Raw genomic sequence first — 25,105 nt, forward strand, 5'->3', positions numbered from 1 at the left:
ATTCATTTGACGTTTGTGGTGAAAATTGATCTAACAATTACAAACGTACCTACATCGTACCTAATAATTATATTTTAATTCAGTAATTAGTATTACAGATTCGTATTTTATTTTTTACAATATAAATTTATTAATTTAATTAATGTATTTCTTATTAATATTAGTTATAGTTTAAAATCTATTCCAAAAGATTTCAAACAATGTCCTTAAAAAATGATATCAAAACATCTGAAGCTGTTACTGGCTTGTGTCGTACATGCTTAGCGAAGGAAATTGAGTTGTTATCAGTATTCGATATATATTCAAGAAATACTAGACTCGATTGTATAATCGCTACTATCACCGGAATAAAGGTAATCACAGACATTAAGGAAAAATGCGAATTTCAACCATCCATACTATCATTAATATTTTACTGCGAAATTGAGTTTGTTAGCTATTGACGCTATACGTTTAAATTTAGTGATTTATGCTTGAAAACGTGAGCTATTTTAAACATTCTTTACGGATATTTAAAAAATCTGTTGGTAACTTATGCTATATTTTTACCTGACTGCCAAGAAAGGAAGAAGAATTACTTATTGTCTTTATCTGCAAGAAGTGTGTAACATATGCTACGTTTTTGTTAGAGAAACCGTGGATGTTTTCTAGTACAATATAAAATTAAAAAAATAATTTAATAATTGAGAGTTAAAAAAGATACTACTTGATCTTAGAAGCACCTTGATTGTTAGTAGTAGCAGAGCTATTTGCGCAGTTAAATTATCAGTTGGTAACTTATGCTATATTTTTACCCGACTGTCAAGAAGGGAAGAAGTATTACTTATTATCTTTATCTGCTACAAGTGTGTAACATATGCTACGTTTTTATTTAAACCGCTGATGTTTTCTAGTACAATATAAAATTAAAAAAATAATTTAATAATTGAGAGTTAAAAAAGATACTACTTGATCTTAGAAGCACCTTGATTGTTAGTAGTAGTAGAGCTCTTTGCACCAGAGCTTGTCTGAGAAAGTATTCTGTCTATTGTCATGCTTATTTCTATACAGTAAAAGCTCATTATTCGTGGGGGATACGTTTTCAAAATGTGTTGTGAATACAGAAACCGTGAATATGGAATGGTATTTTATATGGGATTATAAGTTACGTTCTTGGGTGACAAAATAAATAGCAAATATATAAAGAAAAAACAATTAATTGAAGTTATTGATGAACTACTATCTTCAGTCTTAGACAATGGTGTGAAGAATTTTGAAATTTTTTAAAAGCTTCATAGTGATTTTAAGCAGTGGTATTCTTAGCCATCCATTCGCAACTTCAGCAATAGGTATTTGTAAGTTAAAGTTTAAATTTGCAGATTTTACGTCAGTTTCGTCAGTCAGATACGCGAATAACGAAATATTTAGTAATAGTAAAAAAAATAGTAAATAAAGGAAGCGTGAATAAGGAGCATTTACTGTACTTGTTTGATAGTGTTTGTAATTTTAAGAAATGTATGCGATTATTTGATGTTGCACCTGCGATGGCTTTAATAGTGAATAATTAATTATTACTTTTTATAAGAAGTTGTTTATGTGTCTAAATGTTGCACCTGCGATAATGGAATGGCTCTTTTATTATATGTATAGATGATCATTCCCTACCCCTATCTTATTCTACTCCCACCCTAAACCTACCCTATCCTTACCCTACTTCTACTTTACCCGTACCCTACCCCTACCCTATCTCTACCCTACCCCTATCCAACTTTTACTCTACCACTACCCTACCCTTACCCTACCCTTACCCTAAGTATTGTAGGTCCATTATTTGACCTATTAAAATAAAAGAACACTTATTGTGTCATGGCTATAACATTTATTTTAATAATTAGGCATATGCTGTCGCGACACTTTTGTAGTAAATGATGTGTTCTGCAAAGTTGTAGTATATTATTGTATTCTAACATTAATTAAAATATTGTTTACATTGCGTGTGCTATGTAAACTATATTTTTGGTAACTTTTGTACACCTTAGGTTACATTATTGGAGTTTCAGGAAGGATCCCTAATTTTTTTGAAAATATAATATAGCCTATAGCCTTCATCGTCAAATGAGCTATCAAACACTAAAAGAATTTTCAAATCAGTCCAGTTGTTCCTGAGATTAGTGCGTTCAAGCAAACAAACAAACTCTTCAGTTTTATAATATTAGTATAGATATCAGGATCTAAAAACACTATCCACTGGTGGTTAGCTAGAGCTGCTGTGGCTTGTTCTAGACCAACAAGGGACAAGCAGTTATTGTGTACAACAATTTTTTTTGTAGATGAAGCAAGGTGACGGTCTGCCTACAACCATATGTCATGATTGTAAAGAGAAAGCATTAAAGGCATATGACTTCAAACTTCATGCACGACAATCTGAAGACAAGTTAATTGGGATTTTAAATAGTGGAGCTCAAGAGCTTGTTAATGAGGAATTTTTTACTATTGAGGTAAGGGCAATCATAGTTGAACATAGACTGTATACAGGTTTTCAAATAGATTGGAAACTGTAAATCTGCCTGAAAGCTGAAAGGTTTGCTTAAACAGTAGTTCTTAATGATGTAGCTTTTATGCAAGTCTTCAACAGTTCCTTGTCTGGTATTGTGACTAGATTTTCCTTCCAATACTGATTGCAGAAAGTACAGCTGTAGTTTCTTGGCTAGGATGTGTTTTACCTCCTCAGGCTTTACAATGAAATGTGTATAGAGGTTATGTTCATGTATTAGAACTGGGCAATTGCATATAATGTGTAGAGTTGTTTCCACTGCCTCTTGGCAGGGTCTGCACTGAATACATACATACATATACACTATAACATAGATTTTTCCTTGTGAGCTCTAAAAGCCTTATTGAAGGATTATACCAGCGCTTTGGAGGTTCATTCCTGGAAGTTGATGGATCCTATAAGGGTTACTTATAACCTTTAGAAATTCCAATTACAAAGTAAAAATATTATTTTTATAGTGATATCTACACTCATGAGAAGTTAAATAAGATTATGTATTTTAATGCAACATTACATACACCCTTTAAAGCACACAGGCTAACTAACACTAACCAACAAGGCATTTATAATAAATTAAACTAATAATATATATAATACTTAAGTGGTTATTTATATGTGGTAGTTGTGCGAGGCATACAAGCAAAATTTTTCTATTACCTGCATCAATCTCCTATTAAAAAGGGATGCACAATCAGCGACCAAAAAACTTCCCCACTCAATGTGTGCCAAACACAACTTCTTGGCACTCAATTCAAGTAGTCGCATTTGCAAATTCAAACTTGATCCTTAAGGTTGAATTTGCTCTGAAATTGGGATTTTATTGAACTGTGGACTATATTTAGAGGCCTTTAGGTATAATTTTCTTTACCAGTCATTCTAAAACTGTCAAAACAAAATTGGTCAGTTTTTAAGTGAAATTTTCAACATGATTGTGCGTCTTTTTATAATAGGAGGTCAATGATAACCTGTTTAAAAACCATGAATGAATATCAGGAATCCAAAGAATGCTCAGATGTATTGCTGTCATTACAACTGAAGTTGAGAAAAATAATGATTATTTAAAAAAAACTGGAATCAACATAAAAAAATATGTCCATTCTAGTTCTATATTAGAACAAGTATCCAAAGCTGCTCTAATAGTATCTTACCAAATTTGTCTAGGCAACACGAGAAGAGAAGGGGAGTGTTGATCAATCATCAAGGAATTTCTTAACCCTACATCTAGTAATCACAAGTCCTGGACTTTGCTCAGAGTTTTTCTCTCTACCACATGATGATTCACCTGTACGGTGAATCCATGGAATGCTAAGATATTCTTTTCAATTTATTTTGTTTTGCACTGTTATGCTTACAGATAGATCAAAATAATGTGAAAGTTGAGCAGTTTAATGTGGACAATGATGAAGATGATATGGATTTGGACATTTCACTACCTTTTGAGCGTGTTGATGCTTCTTTTGAAATAAGTATGCACTTTACTTCCACTAAAGGTTTACTTTTTTAGCATGTTCGGATAAGTGACACTTATCTCAAGTTTATCGAAAGCTTATTTTCATATTTAGTCTTTGTAATTGACAGAAAAAAACAAAATTTCGTTATTATGTTTGCAGATACTGTGATTAAAAATGAATCTGAAGTTAAAGGTGAAATTGATAATTCAAAGCATAACCTAAAAGCAGAGGTATTTTTAGGTAAGTTTTTAACTGTGACCTATTCCTAAAATCAGTGTAATTATAAAAATATTAAGTCTCCTCATTATTTTGACTGGTGACTACAGGGCTAGGCATCTCAACATAAGTAAACTGCCAGGCAGTTAGGGCAGGCCTAGGCCGGGGATGGGCATTCCCCTTTCAGCCTGATCGGTCCAGTGGTTTGGGCTGTGCCTTGACTATCAAACAAACTGCTCTGTGGTGTAACACCACCAACTTCTTCACTCTGGCAAATGCAGTGCGATTGAGTGAAAGAAAAAATTTACCATTTTCAGTGCTGTATTTCTTTGTATTATGTGGAACTGCATGTTTCATCTTTTTGCAGGAGTAGAAAGTGAGAAAAATGTTTCATACTGCCCAGTATGCTGTCAAAATTTCCCAGACGTTGATGTGTTGACGCAGCATGCATGGGAGCGACACTCTGATCTCATGGGGCCGGCGAAACGTGGCCGTAAAAAGAAGCTCACTAGCGTATGTTTATTAATTTATTTTCATCATCATCATCATCATCATCATCATCATCATCATTATCAACCCATATTTGGCTCACTGCTGTTCTCGAGTCTTTTCTCAGAATGAGAGGGGTTAGGCCAATAGTCCACCACGCTGGCCCAATGCGGATTGGCAGACTACACACACTCAGAGAATTAAGAAAATTCTCTGGTATGCAGGTTTCCTCACGATGTTTTTCCTTCACCGTTTGAGACACGTGATATTTAATTTCTTAAAATGCACACAACTGAAAAGTTGGAGGTGCATGTCCCGGACTGGATTCAAACCCACACCCTCCAGAATCGGAGGCAGAGTTCATATCCACTGGGCTATCATGGTCCTTTATACAATTTCTCTTACTAGTTATTATATACCTTGTTTACTTGTAAATTATAACTTTTAAATACAAAAATACTTGGATGTAAAATAACAATCATGAGTTTAGGTTAAATAAATATTGTCACAATATAAAAAATCTTTAAAATTAATTTTATTAGTTTTAAATACAATAAAGTTGTAATTTCATTTTTTTTCAGACAATCTTACATAAATTGTCAGAGAATGGATTGAATTTGAAGCAGGTCAATGAGTCACAACATAAATGTATATTTTGCAAGAAGACATTTAAAACTAAAGATGACTTAGTTTCACATATGCCAGAACATAAAGGTATTTCTTAAACATTTATATTATATAAAAAGAGTACTAGTTATATCTTAAAAAAAAAGGACATATTATGCTAGGATAGTCTAGAAACAGAGGGTCTTAGTTGATCAATATAAGTGTATTGGTTTTATGTTGATGATGATGGTCTAAGTTGAAAGTTTTGTTAGAAATCTTGTCCCATAAGAAAGAATACCTGCGTCTTTGTATGGTGATTAATGTTTATGTCATCATCATCATCATATCAGCCCATGGACGTCCACTGCAGGACATTGGCCTTTTGTCAGGACAAACATCACGATCACAACTTGTTGGGACCCCAACATCCATCGGTTTTTCGAATAATGTCCCCGACCATTGCCACTTCAGCTTCTTGACTCGTTGATCTATGTCGGTAAAATATAAAAAAATTGTCGCGAAGATTCCCGAATGCCCAACCTACGTAATGTTTATTTAAATTGTTTTATTTCAGATGAAAGGATATTTAGTTGTATGCTATGCAAGAAGATATATTTGAAGAAAAAAGATTTTGAACACCACAAATGTCTGCAACAACTCAAAGATTTGGCTAATGAAAAGGTGAATAATTTTCAAAAAATTGAATTTATGACTTTCTGGATCCATATGAACAACTGAATATGGTGCTAAGATAATGTAGATATATGAATAATTTTATTTATTTGCCAGGATGGACCAACAGTTCATCAAACGGAAGTCAGAAAACATGAGTTGTATACAGAATTACGATTGCAAGAATTATTGAAGAAAAACGTCAGTAAGGTACGTCCACTATACAAGACAAGAGCACTTCTATTATGTATAAATCATCGATCTCCATTAAAAAGTCCATGCACAATCAGCGACCAAAAAACATCCCTACTCAATGAGTGCCAAACACAACTTCTTGGCACTCAATCCGAGTAGTCGCATTTGCAAATTCAACCTTAAACTCAATGCTTAAGGTTGAATTTGCTCGTAATTCTTATTTATTACTTTTCATAGAAAAATCCATGGTTCCTGTGGGATTTGTGAAAAACTAAATTCCACATGGGCGTCCGCTAGTTGGACTATATTTAATAGTAGGGGAGCCCGGGATGCTAAATTTGCAGTTACTCGAGCGTCATTGAGACCGATTACATTTGGTAGATTAAATTATAGGAAGAATAAATGGTTATTTACTTTTTCCGCTTTTAGCGGTGGAAAAAAAAACTACAGACTTTAAAAACAATTTTTATTACTTTGGCTTACTGAAATTGTAAGAAAATTTTAGCGATTAATTAGGAGATTATTTCCTTAAAAATAAGTAAAAAATTAATCGCACTCGTACCTCGAGCACTAAAATATAAGGGTTTAATTTTGTAACTTTGAAACCCTCCCATTCCATTACGTTACGCTCAAATCGTCAGATTTTCGAAATGTGCAGTTTTTAGCTATCAACTCACCTACCTTATCTTAATCTGACGTGCTGGTTGAGTATTTATGAAGTTAGTTTTGTTTTTGGTTGCCCTAAACGTACCCACCAATGTTAAGGGCTCATACTCGGTGGAGGTACTCGACAAAGTGTAAGGTATTATTATGTTATGTTTATCTGCCGCGCTCGAGTAACTGCAAAAATCCCCTCTTCGGCTCCTCTACTATAAAGGCCTTTAGGTATAATTTTCTTTACCAATCATTCTAAAACTGTCAAAGCAAAATTGGGCAGTATTTAAGTGAAATTTTCTTCATGATTGTGCGTCCTTTTTTTATAAGAGGTCAATGGTATAAATATATACACAATACGAGTATAAGTGCAATTCGTGATTAGCGTATATGGTTTTTCGAATTTTGTGTCAGGCAGTGAGATGTTTTCCTTCTAAGAAAGTTATTAAAATTCTCAGCCCTGTGTGGGAAATTGGTTGTGAGACACTTCCTCAGCACGCTAAGCTGATGGTCGTTAATGAATTTTAAACATAAGATCGCCAACCCGCATTGGAGAAGTGTAGTGATTCTGATGATGATGATGATGATGATGATGATGATGATGATGATGATGATGATGATGATGATGATGATGATGATGATGATGATGATAATGATAATGATTATTTTCAGTCTCTTGTTTCCGCATGCGACTCGTGTGGTGGCGTTTTTGGTTCTGAAGAGGAGTTCAATCAGCATCGTGATATGGAGCATCCCGAGCTTTCTGTTCGGTGCCATATTTGTGATAAGGTCAGTTTTGTTTTTTTTCTTTTTACAAGAATATTAAGCTAAATTTAGTTCTTCGTATCCAACACCGTTAACCACAAATTACCATTAAATTATATATATATCAAGTGTACAATCAAAAGTATGACTTACCTATTTCATTTTATTTACTTAACTATTTTATGCATTTTACATTATGTAACAATGGGGATGATGACTAGGTTTGAATATATTGAATTTTATGATACATTCAGGTAAATAGAGTCAATGTTAACTAATTTATACATAAAAAGCAAAGATTGTCTGGATATTTGCAAAATAAATAAGATTATAAAATTTCAAAATCTATTAATTTTTTTTTATCGTAATAAGATGAAAATTCATACAGTTTTAGCTTCCATACATTAAATGTGACATTTTTCAATAAATGAACTATAAACATAAACGCACAAATAACAAAGATATTAGTAATTTTGTTTGAACGCCCATACAAACCTAACGATCAGCGAGCCAACGACGTCACTAAATCGTGCCATTTTGTATAGAGCGTTTTACAGGGATCCGCGGCAGCGCCGTAAATCTGACCCTTTAAACCCCTATAGCTCCGAAAGTAACGATCGCAGATACCCTATTACTTTTACAAAATTGCTTTACTATTAGTAGATATACTCTTAATTTATATACAATTTAAAAAACTGTCATCATCCCTATTGTTTTTTTAATTTACTAGGGCGGACGTCAATAGGATCTAAATTAACAAAATTATCATTGTAGCTACGCGTTAACTTATATACCTAATGGCGAACGCTTACCTGCTTTAGTAAGACAAATTACCTAGAGCAAATAAGGGTATTGTTGAAATTCAAATGTATTTCCGTATGTTTGTGCAAACCAATGTTCCCATTTATCTTTGAAAGCAATTGTGTAATTTTGATGCAGTTTTGGTTTGAACGGTGCATGTTCTTATATAGGTGTTACAACAACCAGTGGCGTGCACTTCATAGATGCAAAAATGTACTGCGTACCCTCAGAATTCTTCACGAACCTATATTAGGCAAGGAATTTTCGATTTAGTATAATTCGCACGTACAGTGCCTACCCTAGTTAAGAGCCTTGTGCACGGCACTGCAACTAACTAGGGGGCGCTACTAAAAAAAATCGTTTGTGTAATACCAAACTACTTGTCTTGTTTTGATGATGGTTAAACCATGATTTAGACACAGAATAGCGAATGATACAGAATGAGTATTTACAAGCCATTGACATTGACAGCTTACACCGGTTATGAATTCAATTCCAGGTATTTTTATTGGCTGTTTTGAACACTTTTACTGTATTTTCCATGTTTTAGTTGTAGACAAGGTAGCGAAACAAAAAAAAATATTTATCTTAATAATGCCTAATGGACAGAGATGTGATTTATTTGAAATACTTCTATTTAAAATGCAAATACAAAATGAAAAATACCTATTTTGTATTTTGCATTTAAATGCTTTTTAGTAAAAAGCATTTTGTATTTTATTTGAAATACCTTTCGAGATGTATTTTGTATTTTTAATATTCATTTCAAAATGCAAAATACTTTGTGATTAAGTTTAGCCAACATTAACAGTCAAAGAAAACGAAATGAACGAATGACGCTTGTATTGCCGAATTTGACCAATAGAGGCGCCTGCTAGCCATGTGCGTTCTTTTTAGGGTTCCGTAGTCCACAAGGAACCCTTATAGTTTCGCTATATCCGTCTGTCTGCCCGTCCGTCCGTCCGCGGTTTAGCGCAGTGACTATAATTACTAGAAATCTGTAAATTAGCATGAGTGTGTATATTAAATGTAAACAAAGTCATATAATAAAATCTTGAATATTAATTTTTTTAGGTTAAAATTATTAATTAAAAATAAATTATGAGTTAAATAAAAAGGTAAAGCTGTAAATAAAATAAGATATCTCAGAGTCTGTTAAAACTAGAAAGCTGAAATTTGGTTATATTAATTACGACTATATAGTAAAAAGAAAATTCGAAAAAATGTTGTTTTTGGGGTTCTTTCCTACATGCCAAGTGAGGATGAATTTTTCATCTTCTATCACATGGTGGGGCACCGTTATCGGTATTTTTGTGCATTATATAAGGAATTAAACTGCTCATTTAATCTACGGAACTCTACTCTGCGCGTTGCCCGACACGCGCTTGGCTGGTTTTTTATATTTTTCTTCGTTGGTCAAAGTGCGCGCCTTTAGTCTTGACGAGTGACAATATTTCTCATGATAAATACAAATTATCTGTGATTTGGTCAAAAGGTATTTTATTTTGAAAAAGTATTTTGAAAATACCTATTTTGCATTTAGCATTTAAAATACCAAACGCAACCCTATTTGGTATTTTGCATTTGAAATAGTAAATCTCAAAAGTATTTTGCATTTTGTATTTAAATGCCTTTTTAAAACCATTTTGTACATCTCTGCTAATGGATTCCTAAAAATCCGAAAATTATTTTCTCAACAACAATTTGTATCTTCTATCCGTAAAAAATACTATCGACCTGCTTATAAATAATAAAGGCCCAATTTGGGACATGTCCATTGCCTGTTGCTCTGTAACAAGAGTGTGTATTGTTGTTGTAATACATGTATCTGCAAATAAATAAATAAATTGATTGATTGATTGTTTGATCAGGTCTTTGCAACGTTGAAAAATGCGTCACGCCACCGCGCCGTTTGCGAGCGCGTCGAGCGCCAGTTCGCGTGTCCGTCGTGCGAGCTGCGGTTCACTCACGAGGTGACCCTCAACAAGCACATACTGCGCGAGCACACGGGCCAGAGCGTGTCGCTGCAGTTCATGGACCGCGAGCGGGACCGCGGCAACCAGAACTACACGTGCGAGACTTGCTCCAGACCCTTCACCAGGTCAGTTGATCTTGGTTTCTATCAATTCAATCATCATCAATGATTTAAGCCGGATCTAGACGTGTGTAGCGAATGTAATGCGAATTCTACGTGTGGACGGCACTATGACCATTAGGTACTCGCTCAGACCAATTTTAGACGGACCTGTATCGCACTCATAGTCACGAACAAAATTGTCTGTCATTTTCTGAGAAAAACGAGCTTAAATTTTGTATATATCTTATACTAAACTAGAAGTTTTTGTCCGTTTTTTACTCAATTCGATTACACAAAAAGGTATTTTTACGGAGCTCTTTAACCGACGAACAGGATTACAACTATTTAACATCGATATACAGTTTTTATAATCGCATTAGATCGTTGATCATATACTTTGACAAAATAGGCGAGGCAGGTCCTATACAATAATTGGTCTGCGGGTACATGTAACGTTCGGGCTTATCTATCGGCTGACGGTTTTTTGCGCGAACACAAACGCGTTCGCAGTGCTCACAACTATTGGAAACCGGTCTTGAAATAGATTTACGTAGTCAATATGCTTTGAGTTCGTGTGTCGTCCACACTGTTAACTCTAAATTACATGTAATCTTACATTGCGCATTACACACGTCTGGAACCGGCATTATTTACTTTTCTCAACGAACATCCTCTAAGTAAAACCAGTTTCTATTCATCATTCATCATTCTGAGTTCTTGCATAGGTGAGTTTGACTCTCCTCTAAAAATGAGAGGCTTTAGGCCACATATTCGACCACGCTGGCCCAATGCGGATTGGCAGACTTCACACACGCATTTTATAACCAAATTCTCTAGTATGCAGGTTTCCTCACGCTGTTTTTCCTTCACCGTTTAAGACACGTGATACTTAATTTCTTAAAATGTACTAAAAATGGGCCATGCACCTCCAACTGAAAAGTTGGAGGTGCATGGCCCGGACTGGATTGAACCTGCATCCTGCGGAATCGGAGGCAGAGGTCATATCCACTGGGCTATTACGTCTATGGATATAACGGCTAACACGGCTATAGCTTCTATTCATATTATAAATAAATAAAAATATCAGCGTTACGTCTTACAAGTAATTTTTTAATTATTTTTTAATTTTAATTAAAAATCAAGTATTTTTATAGTAATATCACTTTACAAGCACTTCTAAATTGTCAAGTTTGACTATTTGTAAAGATCCTAGCAGGCTAGCACCTGTGTGGAAGGTAGGTTCTACTGAGAAGAGCCGGCAAGAAACCCTACAGTTAAATCATACATATTATAATTTACATTTTTATTTTTACTTCCTGTGTGAAGGTGGAAACTGATCCAGCGGCCTACAATCCATGTATCTTTATCTTTGAGAAAATCATCAAATGTTTAGTAAGCTCGACTTGGTAAATCATAACTTAAAACTAACTTAAACTTTAAGAATTCATCTAGCAAATTTCAACCTGGTAAGAATTCATCATCATCATCATCATTCGCAATGGACGTCCATTGCAGGACATAGGCCTAATTACGTGGTGTATTATTAATTACTATTAATTACGGGACACCCTGTGTATTGATATACACAGGTACCGTACCGTACTGTAAGTATACATATGACTGCATGGTTTTAATTACCAGATGGTTTTTATTTTTCCTCCGTCTCAGCTCTCCCGTTAAGCTTGATATTGGGTATTTTGCCGTTTTTATTGTCTGAAATATTTATATGAATTTGTTGATTTTATAACTCAGAACAGAAATTATGAAAAACAAATTACTCGAGACAATCGGGGCTATGTACCTATTACCTGTAATATTTTCGGGGAATTTTGAATATTGACAAATTTATAGATTTTGATCTAATCAATCGCTAATCGAATTTTCATTATGCAACTCGTATTTTTGCCGCTCACGGGGCTAGATCCAGTGGCGTCTAAAACCAGATATGGAGGCTAGTAGTATTTTATGTAATGTGTAAATGAGTTGTTCAGAGAAAACGCTTATCATGTAACAATTTGTGATCAACACAAATTATTACGCTGAAACTATTCATTCTACGGTAAAAATTGTAAGTACATTAATTGTAGGAAATTGTCATTTACGATTTAGAGATCCATTTGTAAAATATTAAGCTAAGAGTCAAGTGTCCCCATCCTCTACTGGGCGGTTGTTTATGGATACGTGAAAAAATTCACGAGAGTAGGATATATAATTAAAAAAAAAACCTATCCTACATCATCAAACCCCTAAACAATCACAACCCATCTAGGTGGAAAGTCCTCATCAATATAACTAATAAAACCCAATCACAATGTGGCTACTGTAAACCGTTGGGGAGTTCTATCGTCTGTGTTTCTGCTTCATCATTAGATCGACTCCAGAACTTCATAAAATTGTAGTGATTTAAAGTGCTTAATGAAAATATTAATAAACGCTTTAGTCGCCCTTATGATTTTGAAAGTTCCCCTCGATTTCTCCAGGATCCCATCAGACACTGACATTAAAAAATGGAACTACCTCGAGAGTATACCCTTGCAAACAAAAAAAAAAAAATATTCAAATCGGTCCAGTAGTCTTCGAGTAATCGAGTATATATATACTTACAAAAAAAACATACATTCGAATTGAGAACCTTTTTTAAAGTCGTTTAAAAATACAATGTAAAACATGTCGTGACGTAACAATCGATAAAGTAAAATAGCCAATTTCGAATGTCAGATACATTCAGTTAAAGATAATTTATATTTATGTAAATAATTTATTATGAATATGTACAATGTATGGATTAATAATTATGGTGAATTAATTAAAAACTATAACATCCGGAAGTCAAATGATTCGAGTAGGTTATCATGATGGCTGGACTAGACGCATACGACGGCAACATGAAGCTAATACGAATTTAGGCGGGAAGTATGTAGTACTACATTACATAGTAGGTGTAGGTACGCTTTCTTTTGCGCCGCCGCGCCGCCCGTCTGGCGCCACCGTCGGCGTCATGCGCGGTGCGCTTTCGGCGTGGGCCGTTCAGGGTTCCCAACTTAGAGATTTTCCCCCCAGATTTAGGGTTTGAATAAGTGAAATGGGATTTATTTAGGTGTCTGAAATTGTTAGGGGTATTTTCAGGGATTTTTTTGACTCCTTAATTTGTATTTTTAATTTGAAAATATTAATATTTCTTAAATTTGTATACAGTAAAAAAAAAAATGTTAAATTTATTCAATGTCAACATATATGATTTGAATTGATTATATGATTGAATCCGAATCTTCTGATGAAGACGTAATATTTTATAAATTAAATAAAGACTTTTAACATATTACAGCATATTATTTCTAAATCATTATGAATTTATATTTTTTAGCGGGACAACTCAATAATTAAGGCGATTTTAGAGACACAAACTTTAGGGATAAATATTTTTGGGAGTTGGTAACACTGCGGCCTTTTGCGTGGCGATGCCGTTGCGTGCGCCACTCTGCACGCTGGCTGGCTTTAATTTTGCGGTAGACCGGTAGCCATCTTTAAAATATGAAGTTAAAATACGATTTTCTTTAATTAGGACTGTGTAAAGATATAATTAACAAGAACAATGAAAAGTGCTAAAGTAATTCGTGCTTTCAACCGACGAAAAGGGAGGAGGTTCTCAATTGGATTGGTATGTTTTTTATTTTCAGAAAAAGTGGGGATGATGGCTAGGTTTGAATATATTGATTTTTATGATACATTCGGGTAAATAAGGTCAATGTTACCTGCTACCTACGACGTTATTAAATCCACCATTTTGTATGGGGCGTTTTACAGGGCCGCGCCTAAAATCTGACCCTTTAAATCCCTGTAGCTCCGAAAGTAATGATCGCAGATACCCTGTTACTTTTACAAAACTGCTTTACTATTAACATACTCTTAATTTATACACAATTTAAAAAACTGTCATCATCCTTAATGCTAAGTACGTATATTGTACGAGTTAGAGTGTATTGTCATATTATTATATTTTTATCTTTATCCCAGTATGTGTTGTTTTAATACCAGGTTTTAGATCATTTTGACCAATCCTGACACAGCCAGAATTTCAGCGTTGCAATAACTTAATCTAAAATATTTATAAGGTATTACATAGCAATTTGTATAGGTAGCATGCCTTTTGCGGGGCAAACACACAAACTTTAGTTTCGTCATGTCCGTCCGTCCGTCCGTCCGTCCGTCCGCGGTTTAGTGCAGATACTATTACTACTAGAAAGCTGTAAATTATCATGAATATGTACATTAAAATGTGAACAAAGTCGTAAAATAAAATCTTGAAAAACATTTTTTTAGAGTACCTACCTCCCCTACATATAAAGTGAGGATAATTTTTTTTAGTTAGTGTGGGGTATCGTTAGATAGGTCTTTAAATGTTGTAAGGGGTCTTCTACCAACATATTACGGTTTAGGGATCTGTTTGTAAACTTTAAGCTTTTAAGAGCTAATTTTTGGTACAGTAATGTGTCCCCACCCTCTATTGGCTAAACGTTCGCTTATGGATATGTGAAAATATTCACAAAAGTAGGATATATAAGTAAATTACATGGAAAACTATAACGGCTAATTAGCAGTTGCTATTTAAAGAGTAATTGGTAGTCGATCAACTTAAAAAATGTAATTGAAAATCGAAAATTGCATACCTATTAAATCCGTTGTTAATTAAAAAGATAGTTGTCAGTACGATAATTCAGAGTCTGTTAAAGCTAGAAAGATGAGATTTGGTAAGGGTATGTATATTATTTACGTCTATAAAGTGATAAAAACAAAAATTGCGGTTCCTTCCTTACATGCAAAGTGAGGATCAATTTTTTATCGGCTATGTGGGTTATCGTTATCGGTATTTTTTGCATATCATAAGGGATTAAAGTGCTAACTTCATCTACGGAACCCTACACTGCGCGTGGATGGCACGCACCTCAATCACCAGATTAACTAATATTGTAGAATACTTTTTACAAATTTTTGCTTTCACACGTAAGGGGCCCTGTAGTGCGAGGGCCTCGTATCATTGATACAGCAGATACGGCGGTAGCTAAACCCCCTGATCTAAACTCTTAAAACTGTAATATTAATTACCACGACGACACCTCGCCGTTTCGATAAACACGTTAAGTTATCTTTGATCTGTTAGAAAGAAATATTTTTGAATTACTTTCAGAAAAGACTTACTCGAGAGACATATGCGATCACATAACACTGGAGAAAAAACCTTTGAATGTGACATCTGCAAGAAAAAGTTCACCAGACGTGAAAATCTCAGGTTAGTTTTGGATTTTGAATTGAAATAATTCTCAAGTTATAAAGTAAATAAGTTCCTATCTTTACATTTAAGATTTATTTAGGTTACCTATACAAATATTTTAAAAATAGTTTTACTGATGATAATCCAAGCATCTGATATAACCCCTCAATAGTTTAGAGGGGATAAGTCAAAATGGGTCGATCCATTACATTACATATTATTTTTTCAGTTAAAGCCCAGAGTTGGGAAGTTGTTGGTGTAACACCCTCATGCTTCGAATAGCCCGTTAAGCTATTTATTGTCATTTACATCTAATAATGGTTGTCAAAGAAACATTATCACACCATGCCGTATCATTTGATGCCCACCATCCTTCAATTGATGCGGCATGGTGGGCGTAATCTACATACCCCTCTCCTATAAGGAGGGAGGCCAGGCCCTGTTTTAGAATAGTAAGACTAATTACTTAAGAACTAGTGTCGTACCAAAATTCACACGATCAAAATTGTACGTAATTTTTTGAGGGAAATGAGCGTAGATTAGGTATATATCTTATACTAAACTAGAAGTTGTTGACCGTTTTTTACACCATTCAACTCAAAAAGCTATTTTTACGGAGCTCTTTAACCGACGAACACGATTTCAACTATGAAACATCAATTTTTTATAATCGCATTAGATCGTTGATCATATACTTTGACAGGAAAGTTACGTCTAGCAGGCCCTTATCTAATTGAGTCTGAGGCTGGCAATGATGATTGGTGCTTTTATAGGGCACACCTGCGTATCCACGAAGGCAAGAGGTACACGGAAGGTACAGCGTCACTGTGTCTGTACTGCGGAAGGAGCTTCACGAACTCATCTAACTACATCGTGCATATGCGACGACACACCGGTGAAAAACCCTACAAGTGTGATTTTTGTGGGAAAGGTATGTTTATCATCACTTTATTTATTCGTTACTTCGACCCCCCAACCAGGTGGACTGACGACATCAGTAGCAGGGATTCGCTGGATGCAGGCTCAGGATCGTGTGGTTTGGAAGTCCCTAAGGGGATAAAATTTGCCTATGTTACTCCTTGATTATGTAGCTTTGCATTGGTGAAAGAATTTCTCTAATCGGTCCATCGGTGAATATGTAATTGTAAGATTGTACTAAAGATTTTCTACTATTTAGATATATTATGTGCCTACAAAATCATCGCAAAAATTGATCCGAATTTAGTTACTCTACTGAGCGTACACATGCATAATTTTGAGTTTAATCTATATTATATATTTATTTATATATTATATGGTCTTCACATTTAGGTATTATTTCTTTATATAACGATCGTTGTTAAATAAGCGATTAATTTTTTTTGTATGTTCCCGAATAACTTCGTCGTTGGTAAATTAGGGTTTGGACTCGATTTGGTGATGGAGCCGAATCACAGACTCCTCAAAGATTTCCAGCAGTTACCTTTGGGGATGATTAACTTATTTATGAAAACTTTACATCAATATGGGTTATGACTATCATTAGGGATCTGGTGATGGAGACGAAGGACACTTAATATATTTTTACTATACCTACTATATTTTTGACAGGGTTTTGCCGTTCATCGGATTTGCAGTGCCATCGGCGCTCGCATACTGGTGAGAAGCCCTGGGAGTGTCGCGAGTGTGGTAAAGGTAAGTACCTACTATTGTGTTTAAATAGAATAGTAATACAGTAGATGAGTAGAACATACGTCATCCCACAGATTAATCAATAATAGGCAGATGGAGCTGCCGGACGCGACGGTGTCGTAGCCCCGTCGTACATTCTCGAGTTAGTAAGACACGAAACGTCGCATCAGTAACTTTCAGTATTATTCAAGAAAAATGGCGTCTTATATTTTTGAATATTTTAAAAACTGTTCACAAAAACTAAAGAAATAGGAGTATTATTTATAGGTAATTAGTGATTATTATATTAATTTATGTAATTGTTGTTAGTGTTAAATTTTGAAATACAAATTATGAAAAAAGTTTGTACATGCGGATGCCAAGGAGACGCGTGACGTTTGTTGTTTTTCACAAGTTTCACCGGCTTCACCACGCTGCTTGTAAAGACTTATTGTGCATCATCTTAATTCTGTGATTTGAATATACAATTTTGAAAAGGGAATAAATTGGATATTCTGTACAATCATCTGACAAATATAAAATATCTAATAATATATTTAGTTTGATTTTAAAATAAATAATTTTAATAAGTTTTGAAGGCTAATTAACACCAAAATGTAACACAATACTTTTAGAAATTATACACTGATTTGAAAAATAATTAGTTTTTTTTAATTCAAAATCTTTGACGTATGCTAGTTGACATATACGAAATTGAGATTTAAAAATGTCATCCGGTGCTGACTGGTGGATATTACACAGTAGATAAAGGACATTATGTCAATAGATTTGATGTTTATTTTAATAAATTGATAAGACCAAAATAAGGATTAGGCCAGTTGGACATTTTAAATTTTCAGACATGTGCCCTTTTCGAAATTGCATATTCCCTTAATGTAATTATAACACACAAGTACATACATACAGCAAAAGAAAAATCTATCCTACTTCCTACTAATATTATAAACGCGAAAGTTTGTATGGATGTTTGGACGTATGTTTGGATGTTTGTTACTCTATAACGCCGCTACTACTGAAGCGATTTAGCTAAAATTTGGATTGGAAATAGATTTTACTCTGGATTAACACATAGGTACGGATTAACACATATTTTTTATCCCGAAAAAATCCATGGTATCCCGAGATTTGCGAAAACTGATGATTTTGATGATATGAATGTTTGTTACTCTTTCACGGCTCAACTACTGAACCGAATTAGCTAAAATTGAATATTAAGATATATTATAGCTTGGATTAACACATCTTCTTCTTTTTATACTTCTTTTTATCCCGGAAAAAATCCATCCCGAGGGATTTGTGAAAAACTAAATTCCACGCGTACGAAGTCGCGGGCGTCCGTTAGTATAACATATTATGACATTGTGCATCATCATCATAATCATCATATCAGCCGATGGACGTCCACTGCAGGACATAAGCCTTTTGTAGGGACTTCCAAACATCACGATACTGAGCCGTCTGCATCCAGCGAATCCCTGCGACTCGCTTGATATCGTCAGTCCACCTGGTGGGGGGGTCGGGCAACACTGCGCTTACTAGTGCGGGGTCGCCATTCCAGCACTTTGGGACCCCGTCCATCGGCTCTTCGAACTATGTGCCTCGCCCATTGCCACTTCAGCTTCGCAACTCGTTGAGCTATGTCGGTGACTGGTTCTTCTGCGGATCTCCTCATTTCTGATTCGATCACGCAGAGATACTCCTAACATAGCTCGTTCCGTTGTGCATCTATAATATAAATTTCGATAATTTGAAATTTCGTGCAGCGTTTTCGAGGAGCTACAAACTGACGCGTCACATGCGCATTCACACGGGCGTGAAGCCGTACAAGTGCACATACTGCGAGAAGGCTTTCACGCAGAGCAACGACCTCACGGTACACGTGCGGCGACACACGGGAGACAAGCCCTACGTGTGCGAACTGTGCGGCGATCGCTTCATACAGGTGAGGCTCATCCCCTTTAATCCATAGAGACTTAGATTTACCTTAGACCATTAAAAAGAATGGACCTGTTTCGTACCCAAACTCACACATCGAAAACATTTAACACCATTAAGTATATTCTGCGTTCATACACTACACACAACTATAATTGACTCGCAATGCACACACAATTTTTACACAGACTAACCAACACATCCACAGAATATATATATATACAGGGTGATTCGGACTTTAGTACCGATATTTTTTTTCGTGGTTCAGTATCATTAATAGAACATAAATCTACAAACAGTTCGATACATTTTATGTAATTTATTTTTTTCAATTTATGTCTCAGAAATAACAAAATAATGGACACATTACCAAACAAACTGCGCAACTGCCGGCGGCACTTTGTAAGACGCCGACAAAGAAATACCGGCCGTAGGCATATCGCTTCGGCTTCGACTGACGGGGGTGGCAGAGGTGAGGGGATCGAAAAATCCCTGAGGACGCCTACCGAATTGCCGATGGGCGACCAGTGACAGACAATCTGCCGTCGCGTGCGCATTTAAGTTACCTAATTAATAAATCGCATGTGCATGTCACATGGGGGGAGTGTATTTGCTCAGCAATGAACGCCTTCGTGCAGATTGCACAATGTACGAACGAGTAGGTGTTCCTAGGCTACGAGCCCAAGGAATCCTGAACCCCGCAGTGTCTAATGTGAGGAACAAGTGTTTTAAATAAACTAAATGACATTTTTATTAAAACGTGCTCGGTTGTGCCTTGAAAGGAATGGACTTCATTTCGAACAATTGTTAAAATACAGTGATTAAAATTTTCAAATTAACAAAAACAAACTTAGTAAGTAGATATCACTGATTAATGTAAATAAGCTGATAATGCAAAAGTTTGCGTAATAATAATCATCATTTGTATTTAATTATTTCAATCGAAAGTTCATAGTTTTTATTATTATTATTACGCATGCACTTCAGGCATTATTGATGGTCCTAAGCCCAATAAAGTATGAAGGGAATATCGGTACTCAGCTCAAAAGTGACGACCTTTAATTATTATAAAAAATAATTGGTATCGAACAAAAATAAAATAAACAAAGGTCAACGGCCCTCGGCGCGGGCGCTCGCTAACCTACCTACCAGCTGATTTTGTAGTTGCCTATTACCTAGTACAGCGATAGGGTGACCCTCAAATTCTGTTTAAACGTAAATAACTTTAGCTAACGATAACTTTGTTATTTTTGAGTTAAAAAAAAAAAAAAAATACGTGTTCATTAAATTTTGTTTATGTACAAAATATAAAAATATCTGTACTAAAAAAAATTTCTTCCTGTATATATAGAATTACTTATGGATTTTTTGCTATTCCGTCAAAAGAATCGATTCTTTTTAGAAATCGTTTTTATTACAAATTATGGTAGAAATACTTACAAATGAAACGTTACTCCATCTTTTACTAAACTACAAGTTTTTGGCCGTTTTTTATGCCATTCAACTACACAAACCGGCAGTTTTAGGGAGCTCTTTACACGACGAAAACGATTACAATAATGAATCTACTACTATAGCAACACTTTTTATAAACGCGTTAGATCATTGATTCTTGATCTTTGACAGAGGAGTAACGGTTTACGAGGCAGGTCCTTTCTTTTTAATGGTCTAAGAGATAGAGATTTACCTTCAATAGCTAGTTACATGAAACAGCTCTCTCGAAACTATTTCGACAAAGCTGCCATCCATCTCAACCAACTAGTGGTTAAGGCCTGCAACTACACTCCCTTAAGGCTAACTTCAAGCAGAGGCGTCCCAAAAACGTCCTTTACGATCCAGACGATGGCATGACGACCGACAATGCAACACAAACATAAGCTACACAGCGTTTTCGCCGGCGAAGACGAGATGCCCGATATCTAACGTCATCATTGATGAACCCACATTCGGCTATGCTGACCTCGACTCTCCTCTCATATTGAGAGGGGTTAGGCCATAAGCCACCACGCAGCTCTGGCCCAATACTGAAATTTAATATTAAGATATATTATAGCCTGGATTAACACAAATTCCACGCAAGTCCTAGTAAATAAATAAATGCTATCTTAGTACCCATAACACAGATTCTAAGTACGCTTAATTTGGGGCTAGGTAGTGATGTGTGTATTGTTGAATTGTATATATTTATTTATGTTTGATTTTGTCCCAGGGCACTGCGTTACACGCGCACAGACGGACTCATGGACACTACCCGCCGGCAGCAGTACCGCAGGCCGCGCCTCTTCTATATAACATTCAAAAATAGTTTAATTTTTAAATAATATGGCCCTCTGTACCACACAATGTATATTAAAGCGAAACTCGATCAAACATATTTAAAACGAGGGTATTAAAATGCGTGTCATGTATTGTTTTTTTAATTAAATGTTATTGAAGAGAAATTAACTATATCTTATTGTGCTAAGCTTATTACTCTTTATTGTCATTAATTTAGCAACAAGTTAATTAAATTATTGTTGTTGTTGGTGTAAAATAACTAACGATATATACCCTCAGTATTAATTTGTCTGTCGACAAACATTCCACGAGCTTGGCTTTATTATAGTGTTATTATAGCCTTCCATCAGGAGGCTACTGGCTGACATAACAAATATTGAGGTGCCCACAGGCGTGACGTTTTAGCGTTTTATACAATATAAGAAAAAGTATTACAACTGTTCCAAATTGATAATTTTTCTATGAGGTAAAGATATTAGTGCTGACCCGGCACGAAAAGCCTATGCACGCCCCTGGGCATACATCACAAATACTAAACTTATTTTGATACGGAAAAATATAAACGATTTCCTTATATTGATCAACTGCTCGATGTTGGCACGCATTCGGAATTTCTCGCGATTTCTAGCATTTGGACCTTATAGAGAGATCTTCCTTTTAAATCTTTTTGTTATAACAAATCTCAACGCATTTAGATATTAGCAGAAAACCGTGCTGCTATTTTAAATATACTATGCACAAAAATTAAGGGAGCAGAAAAAAAATCCAAATTTTTGGGGGATTTTCAACAGGCTGTAACTTATACAAAAATGGTCGTACAGCAAAAAAATAAAAAGCAAATTGTAGCTCTAAGTGTTTAGTTTTTGGATTTGAGTTTGAAAATTTTTTTTTGAAAATATTTTTCGAGTAATCATAAGAAAACCACCGAAAAAAAAAATTTTCGAAATTTTTTTGGTTTTTTTTTTAATCTACGGACGTGGAAAAAATTTTTTCGACTCAACCTCCATATGGACCGGATAGCTTGTTTATTCAGATTTAATTTCGTTTTTTTTAAATCTCGATACGAGCATTTCTCGCTGAGATATCGATGTTTGAATGGAAAAAGATCATTTTGTCTTTGATTACCAATATCTCAGCAACCAATGATCGCACAGAAATTTTGAGGTTGGTTTTAAAAATTTGAATAAACCCTCTACAAGGAATGGCAATTGAATTTTGAAAAAAAAATTTTTTTTCAATCATTACATGAATTTGAAAAAGCATCCAAAAAAGGGCTTTTTGTCGTTTTTTGGAAAATCAAGCGCCCAATCAAAAATATTGCGGAAACCACTGACGTTAAGTGTGCCTTTTACTGTTCAATATACTCACAAAAACCCTACAAAGTTTCAATTAAATCCAGCCAACCGTTTTTTTTTCCCACTTGATCGAATTTTTGAAAAAATTAAAGGAGCAAGAATTTCGCTCTGAAAATGTCATAATTTACGCTTTTGTGCTTGCTTGGTTTTATCAGAGATTGAGACCCTGTGGTTCGTCACTTCCACACACACACACACACACACACATACATCTTCGGAGAGTGAGTTTGGAGTCACAAAATACTGTGGAACACACACATACACGTGCGCAAGCACAAAAGCGTAAATTATGACATTTTCAGAGCGAAATTCTTGCTCCTTTAATTTTTTCAAAAATTCGATCAAGTGGGAAAAAAAAACGGTTGGCTGGATTTAATTGAAACTTTGTAGGGTTTTTGTGGGTATATTGAACAGTAAAAGGCACACTTAACGTCAGTGGTTTCCGCAATATTTTTGATTGGGCGCTTGATTTTCCAAAAAACGACAAAAAGCCCTTTTTTGGATGCTTTTTCAAATTCATGTAATGATTGAAAAAAATTTTTTTTTACAAAATTCAATTGCCAATCCTTGTAGAGAATTTATTCAAGTTTTTGAAACCAACCTCAAAATTTCTGTGCAATCATTGGTTGCTGAGATATTGGTAATCAAAGACAAAATGATCTTTTTCCATTCAAACATCGATATCTCAGCGAGAAATGCTCGTATCGAGATTTAAAAAAAACGAAATTAAATCTGAATAAACAAGCTATCCGGTCCATATGGAGGTTGAGTTGAAAAAATTTTTTCCACGTCCGTAGATTAAAAAAAAAACCAAAAAAAATTCTAAAATTTTTTTTTCGGTGGTTTTCTTATGATTACTCGAAAAATATTTTCAAAAAAAAATTTTCAAACTCAGATCCAAAAACTAAACACTTAGAGCTACAATTTGCTTTTTATTTTTTTGCTGTACGACCATTTTTGTATAAGTTACAGCCTGTTGAAAATCCCCCAAAAATTTGGATTTTTTTTCTGCTCCCTTAATTTTTGTGCATAGTATATTAGTAAATTGTATATAACTTGATTTTCTTTAATATTCTTCCGTATATGATAAAAATGTTAATTACCAGAAAAAGAGCACTTGTAAATAATGGACAGCAACTGTAAAATGGTATTTATTAAAAAAAAAACCGATAATTGTGTTGTATTGTATATTATTAAGTAAAATTATTATTGTCGTCGTGAATAAAAAGATACTCTTAATTACCTTTTTTTATCTGATACAGGCGCGTACTACCATTTTGTGCCGCAAAAGGCGCTACGGCAAATGTTTTAAATTGTTCTGCGCGCACTTAACGCCAGCCACACACAGTCAAGTCATGCTGTCAAGTCTCCAGCTCACTTAGGGATTGATGTAGTGAAAAAACATCGACATCGGTAATGCGTATGGTTTCATCATTGTTTTTAGATCCCTACGCGCGCTGCAGACTTGATTGCAAACTTGATTGTGAGTTTACCTCGCCCTCCACAAAAAATGACAGACAATTTTGTTAGTAATTTTTGTAACGCACTACGCGTTATTTTTCCGCTTTTTAGGGTTCCGTACTCAACATCGTCGTCGTTTTATAGTTTTGCCATGTCCGTTTGTCTGCGTTTTATCTCAGACTATTAGTACTAGAAAATTAATTTGTTAACTCCATTAATAATGCCGACAAAGTCGTAAAACAAAATATCGAAAAATGTGTTACTACTCGTTTATTTCATAGTGAGTGAGTGACCTTGGATAGATCTTTACCCAATATTGTGATTACGTTCATACTATTTTTTGATTCGAAAATCCATTTGTTGCTAAGGTTTGCTAATTTTGTTAGCGCGTTATTTTGTATAAGAACGCCGAAAAATGTGTTTTTACTCGTTTATTTAAAAATGGATAGGTCTTAAACAAATTCTGTTAATATTTTTTTTAAAAAACATTGAGGTGTTCTATTTTTGCTAGTGTCCGCCAGATAAATGGCTGTTTATGGGTTCGTGAAAAAAAACCATCAAACTGATATAACTATAACTATAACTATATACTCCGACCTCGTGAGTTTTAGCCGTGTTTCATAATCAATTAATATGAATAACACTCACGATAGTTTAAATTATAAATAATAACATTAA

At 34.8% G+C, this 25,105-nt stretch overlaps 1 protein-coding gene across 1 annotated transcript; it reads left to right on the top strand.

The window, feature by feature from the left end:
* LOC112049815 (zinc finger protein ZFP2) lies at positions 1-24,208 on the top strand. Its single transcript, XM_024087856.2, has 15 exons — positions 1-353; positions 2,310-2,477; positions 3,888-3,999; positions 4,144-4,224; positions 4,568-4,713; positions 5,271-5,403; positions 5,870-5,976; positions 6,085-6,177; positions 7,489-7,605; positions 10,254-10,483; positions 15,645-15,746; positions 16,502-16,659; positions 17,319-17,402; positions 19,163-19,341; positions 21,544-24,208. Exons 1-15 carry the CDS (start codon positions 201-203, stop codon positions 21,637-21,639), a joined length of 1,959 nt encoding a protein of 652 aa, XP_023943624.2. The 5' UTR covers positions 1-200; the 3' UTR covers positions 21,640-24,208.
* The last annotated feature ends 897 nt before the right edge of the window (positions 24,209-25,105 follow it).

This window comes from Bicyclus anynana, chromosome Z (genome assembly GCF_947172395.1).
Source record: "Bicyclus anynana chromosome Z, ilBicAnyn1.1, whole genome shotgun sequence".
Lineage (NCBI taxonomy): Eukaryota > Metazoa > Arthropoda > Insecta > Lepidoptera > Nymphalidae > Bicyclus > Bicyclus anynana.

Bases quoted from the DNA above. Each gene is read 5' to 3' on its own strand.
- LOC112049815 (XM_024087856.2), top strand. From the start codon at position 201: ATGTCCTTAAAAAATGATATCAAAACATCTGAAGCTGTTACTGGCTTG. The intron at 2,478-3,887 runs GTAAGGGCAATC...TTATGCTTACAG, and splicing joins AGGAATTTTTTACTATTGAG to ATAGATCAAAATAATGTGAA. The intron at 16,660-17,318 runs GTATGTTTATCA...TATTTTTGACAG, and splicing joins GTGTGATTTTTGTGGGAAAG to GGTTTTGCCGTTCATCGGAT.